General features: G+C 59.3%; 1 protein-coding gene across 2 annotated transcripts in view; it reads right to left on the reverse strand.

The window, feature by feature from the left end:
* Window positions 1-1,352, reverse strand: part of MARCKSL1 (MARCKS like 1) — a 3,103-nt gene extending 1,751 nt beyond the window's left edge. The window contains exons 1-2 of one of the 2 annotated variants that reach the window (XM_024742383.1): window positions 1,037-1,352; window positions 85-273 (exon numbers count right to left, since the gene is read on the reverse strand). In XM_024742383.1, coding sequence (XP_024598151.1) covers window positions 85-171 — 87 coding nt within the window. In that variant the 5' untranslated portion in view covers window positions 172-273; window positions 1,037-1,352. Of the gene's footprint in view, window positions 1-84; window positions 371-1,036 lie in introns of those variants that run through there. The other variant, XM_024742382.1, reaches the window with a different exon arrangement.
* Between the last annotated feature and the right edge of the window lie 4,306 nt (window positions 1,353-5,658).

The following is a 5,658-nucleotide window of genomic DNA, read 5'->3' on the forward strand; positions in this document are numbered from 1 at the left end:
GCGCGCGCGGCCCCGGCCCGAGGCCCTAGAGGGGGCGAGGTACGAGAGGAGGGGGACGAGTCGGGCCGTGCCGAGCGCACCCACCTGTCCGTTGACCTTAGCGGGGGAAGCGCCTGCTGCCTCCTCGGCGGTCACGTCGCCCCGGGGAGCCTTGGAGCTCTGGCTGCCCATGGTGGGGGTTCTGCTGGGGGGCGCCCGGAGCCGCCCCGGGCTCGCGCCGCAGGGGATAGTTCGGTCGGGTGGGCCTGGCCGGCGGAGGGGTGGGGCTCGCGCCTGAGGGGGAGGGGTGTCGGGGGGAAACCTAGCTGCACCCCCGCTCCGCGCCGGACCCGCTAGCTACACCCACCGCCGCTCCGCTCCGCGCCAGAATGCCGCCCGCCGCCCGCCGAGCCGCCTATATATATGCGCCCGGAGCTCGGGGCGGGGCCGGACATTTAAATGAGCGCCCAATCGAGGGGCGGAGGCGGGCTCAAGTCGCGGGCCCCACTTGAGCGGTGAGCGACGCTGGCGGTCTGGTCTCCCCAACCCACACGGCTACCGGGGGCAGGTGGGGTCCAGGGTGGGAAGGGGAGAGGCGGGTGCCTGAGGCGAGCCCAGAGGCGAGCTGGGTGGAGGGGGGCTCCTAGAAAAAAGAGGACAGAGCAGTCGTCCCTTCCTCTCACCGCCCACCTCTCAGGTGGACGCCCCAGCTCCTGGAGTGGCCCCCATCGCCTTGGTCCCGCATTGGCAGCCCCTGGCAGTCTCCCCCTAGAACTCTTCGAAGGGCTCACATGCCCAGACTCGTCAGCCGGCTGGTCCCGAGTTATTATGCTCCAGAGAATATGGTCATGGAAGTCGCAGGGCCCCAGCTGGGTTTTGTGCCCCCTCAGGCCGGGAGACCGGTCCGAGGTCCCGCCCACGTGCCTGCTTGTCCAGGGCAACTTGGGAGGTTTGACCAACCGCAGGGTCACTCTGGTCAGACTGGTGAGGTCGTGCCTCATCCCTCCTCTCAGTCTCTTGGTGGCCCGTCACACTAAGCCCCCACAGATAAGCTCACCTTTGGTCCCTCCTGCTCTCAGCCTGGACCATGACAAAGTCCCATCTGGGGTGGTGCCGTGATCTTGAGGGGCATCTCCAGCCCCATTTGAAAGCCGAGGAGCCTGAGGCTCAGAGACCTGGACATAACCTGTCTGACTTCGGTGCTCTCCCTTCACATCTGCTCCCCTACACCAGGGCTCCCCGAAGGGGGGGCGCTCAACAACCCTTAAAACACTCCAGTTCCTGAGGAGGAGGAGCCTTGGATGGCCCCTTCAGGACAGCCCTCAAGCTGCCCAGTCCAGCTGTCAGCCCCGCCTGAGTAGGGGAGCCCGGGGACAGGGGCAGGGGGGAGGAGGCTGGAGACTCTTCAGCTGGAGTCTCGTGCCACTCCCCCTAGCCCAGGCCAGGGGGAATCCCAGAGTCCTGGCTGGCCCCGGTTGTGTGTCTGGCTGCCTGCCCTCGGCCCCCAGGAGGAAGGGGATGGGGGCTGGAGGAAGCAAAGTGTTGCAAAAGCAAGGCTGTGTCCGGGACAGCTCAGCACGTCCCTCCCTTGCTCCCTCCCTCCTACAAGTATGGCCTCCTGGGAGGCCTGAGGCTGTGCGGTGTGGAGATACCCCAGGGACTGAGAAATCAGGAACTCCTACAGATCTGACAACAGAGGGGCGGGGCGGGCTGAGGTGGCTTCTACATACCAACTCCCTCCTGTAGCCTCCATCCCCACCCCCACTCTGAGACTACGGAATACTCTCGGCTTCATTAGCACCCCCCATTTTACAGACTAGGACACTGAGGTTCGGAAAGGGAAAGTGACATGTCCAAGGGCACATAGAAGATACCAGTAGCTGAGGCTAAGAGTTTGGAGAGACCTGCAAAAAGGGGCTGGGGGCTGTAAGGAAAGTCCTGGAAGGAGTCTCTGTTGAGATCTGGGGCTGCCTGGTTAGCGTGGGAGGTGAGAAGAGCTAGCTTTGGGGAGAGGAAGGGACATCATGCCCCACTGCAACTCACTGACAGGACGGTGACTTCTCTACCCACTGCCACTAAGAGATGGACATTGTGACCCACGTCTCTGTCTCGGCCACAATAGGGAGCCCACAATGCTGCCAGGCACGGCCCGCACCGGCTGGCAGGGCTCAGATGGAGGGTGTGTGAGTCCTGGAGGAGTTGGAGTCCGAGGTTAGGAGCAGATGCTAAGGCTCCCGATATCCAGGCGTTGCCCCGTGGGGATGAGAGGCAAATCGCCGGGATGATTCCAGGAGGACAGAGGAGCATCAGGGCTAAAGGATCCCGTGTCCCCAGAGCCCCAGAGGGAGGCTGGTCCACAGGGGAGCCCAAGCGTCCCCCACCAGACATCGAAGGAGGCTGGGGAGGGGGCACCTGGGAGCTGAATCCCTCAGCAAATCCAGGTCCCAGCCTAATCCGGCTTCTGGAAGAGGGAAGAGGCTTAGGATGCTGTGGGTGTGAGTGGGGGTGGTATAGCAGACCCCACGGCCTCCTCCATCCACACTCGGGCTCCTTCCTCCCCAGCTGCTGCCCGCCCAGACAATGCGCCCATTGTTCTGTATCTCCAGGGGCCTGTGTGCAACTGTGTGTGTCTGTTTTTCTCTGTGTGTGACTGTGTATTGCTTGGTATCTGTCTGTGTGTGAGAGAGACTTTGTGACTCTGTGTATGTGTGTGTGTGTGTGTGTGTGTGTGTGACCAGGTGTGTACTTTTGTAGTTGTGTGAGTCTGCATCTTTGTTTGGCGATGTGTATTTAGGGTGAGAGAGAGAGCCTTGGTGACTCTCGATGACTTTCTGAGTCTTTCTGCGTATGTGCCTTGCCTGTCTGTCCTTGAGGTTGTGTTGGTGACTGTGTCTGGCTGTGATCGGGTGTGTAACTATGAGTTATGTGCATAAGAGAGTGGCTACTTTGTGTTTGTGTGAGTGGCTGTGTGTGCCTCAGCCAGTCAGGTCGTGGTGCTTAGGACCTTTGAGATGTGAGCTTTTGCCAGGGCAGAGTGGCAGGGGAAGGAGGAGTGGGGAAGACAGGGGGGCTCGAGTTTGGATGGCGGAAGCTGCAGAGTCTAAACTGTTTCGCACATCCCCCATCTGTCCCAGTTCTCCAGTAAAGGCTCAGACACTGGTCCTGTCCTGAGATGCTCCTAGTCCCCATGGACAGAAGGGAATGGGACCCCAGGAGAGCACTGGGTGGGGCTGAAGGAGGGCAGGAGAGAGCACCGCCTCATAGAGAAGGCTGTGGGGACACTTTGAGGCCTCTGAGGAGGGCCCTGTGGTGGTGATCAGGTTAGATGCGAGGTGAGGGGTGAGGGCAGTATCTTGTCAGAAATGGAGGATGGGCCTTCCTAGGGGAGGGACCAGCATATGCCAAGGCCTGGAGAGGGGAGGAGACACCAGGGGATGGCCAGGTACCAGTGGAGGCCTCAGGAATGGTGACTTGGCACAGCACAGTTCCCAGCCCCAGGGTCCCCATCTCCTTCCAGGGAGCATCAGCTGGACTCGGAGACCTTAGTTCTGGCCCCAGGTCCGCCTCCTGCTTTTATTTATTTATTTATTTAATTTTTGCGGTACGCGGGCCTCTCACTGTTGTGGCCTTTCCCGTTGCGGAGCACAGGCTCCGGATGCGCAGGCGCAGCAGCCATGGCTCACGGGCCCAGCCGCTCCGCGGCATGTGGGATCCTCCCGGACCGGGGCACAAACCCGTGTCCCCTGCATCGGCAGGCGGACTCTCAACCACTGCGCCACCAGGGAAGCCCCGCCTCCTGCTGTAACCGTAAGCCAGTCCTCTCTCCTCTTGGGCCTCAGTCTACTCATCTGCACGGTGACAGCTTGGCCTCTGTGATTCACACTCATGGAAACTGGAGTTCCTCCTTCTGCTCCTGCATGGCAGTGAGTCACGCAGGGCCTCTGCCTCAGGGCTTTCCTGGCAACGCCTTACGAGGAAAAGAAAGAGCCAGAGCAGGGTCAGATGAGGGGCCTGTGCGGGGGGCGCTGGGGATGGAGGAAGGGCTTCGAGGGCACAAAGGGGAACAGCAAATGGTTTGTGTGGGGTGGGGATGAAGGTAGAGGCCTTGTCTGGAGCAAGATTTAAGGCACAGGATCCTAGGATTTGGGGGCTGGCTGGTACAGGGATGGGAGTGGGGATATGGGAGTGATGATGTTGTAGCCCACATTTCTGTTTTGGGTGACACCTGCCAAAATGGATCCATGACTGAGATAGGGCATCAGAGGAAAAACAAACTTGGGAGGGAGTTGCTGAATCTAGCCTTGCTGAGTTGGAGGTGCCCAGGGAATATTTGGGGGGGGGATATCCAGGAGGAAGTCTGCAGTCTATATGCTTCAGCACATAGACATGTGATCATGTTTCCTGAGCCAAAGGCCAGGGCCCAAAGGCTAGGGTCTGGCTGGTGACCTTAAAGGGATAACAGATAGAAGGTTTTCAGCCAGAACTGACCCCAGGAAATCTGGATCTCTGGTTGCTGCTAGAAAGAGGGTGACTGGAACCAAGCAGTGCATGAGGTCACCCAGGAAGTCCCTGGGCGGTGGGAGCTCTGCCACTGGTGGGGACAGCAGCAAGAGAGGGCCCTGGGAAGGGAGCCAGCAGGGAGGAGGAGGAAAAACCCTAGAGGACAGAATCATGAGATCCTTGACCACACGGGAGAGTTTTACAAAGGTAGGAATGGGGACTTCCCTGGTGGCGCAGTGGTTAAGAATCCGCCTGCCAATGCAGGGGACAGTGGTTTGAGCCCTGGTCTGGGAAGATCCCACATGCCACGGAGCAACTGAGCCCATGCACCTCAACTACTGAGCCTGTGCGCCACAACTACTGAGCCCGAGCGCCTAGAGCCTGTGCTCCGCAGCAAGAGAAGCCACTGCAATGAGAAGCCACTGCAATGAGAAGCCACTGCAATGAGAAGCCCCGGCTCGCTGCAACTAGAGAAAGCCGGCGGGCAGCAACGAAGACCCAATGCAGCCAAAAAATAAATAAATAAAGTAAAAAATAAATAAATGTATTTTTTTAAAAAAAAGGTAGGAATGACCAACGGTGATAATAATCATAGCTGCCAGCATTGATTACATGCCTACTGTACACCAAACCCTGTGCCAACTGCTTTCCATACATTACCTCATGACCCGGTGAGCTGTGTGGCATCATTGTTCCCCCTTACAGAGGAGGACACAAGCCCAGGGAGGCGGAGTGTTTATGTGAGCAGAAGAGGAGGAGGTCAGGACTAAGAGGGGTGTGGCCGTGCTGGGTTCAGCCTCGGCCTCCACAAGGAGTCCTGATGCTTCTGATTTGGGAGAAGCAGTTAGGGATGTCGGCAGGGAGAGGCAAGGCAGCTGCAGGGCTGGGATCCCTGGGACTTGACTCCCCAGCACCCTGGGCACGCTGGGTTCTGGCTTGTTTGTCAGCAGGACCCAGGTGTGCAGCCTTCCTGCCAGTCCTGGGCCTTGAACCTGGGTCTGGATACTGGGGCACCTCAGGGGCCCTTCACTGGGACCCACCATCCAACCAGTCACCACATGACAGAGACAAGGGATTCTGGAAATTCCCTTTCAGGATTTTAGGCCACCCAGACCTTTCATTTCTCCCTTTCCCTCCCTCTTCCCCTGGTCTCTCTCTCTCTCTCTCTCTCTCTCTCTC

Source organism: Neophocaena asiaeorientalis, unplaced genomic scaffold, assembly GCF_003031525.2.
Source record: "Neophocaena asiaeorientalis asiaeorientalis breed wild unplaced genomic scaffold, Neophocaena_asiaeorientalis_V1.1 scaffold1580, whole genome shotgun sequence".
Lineage (NCBI taxonomy): Eukaryota > Metazoa > Chordata > Mammalia > Artiodactyla > Phocoenidae > Neophocaena > Neophocaena asiaeorientalis.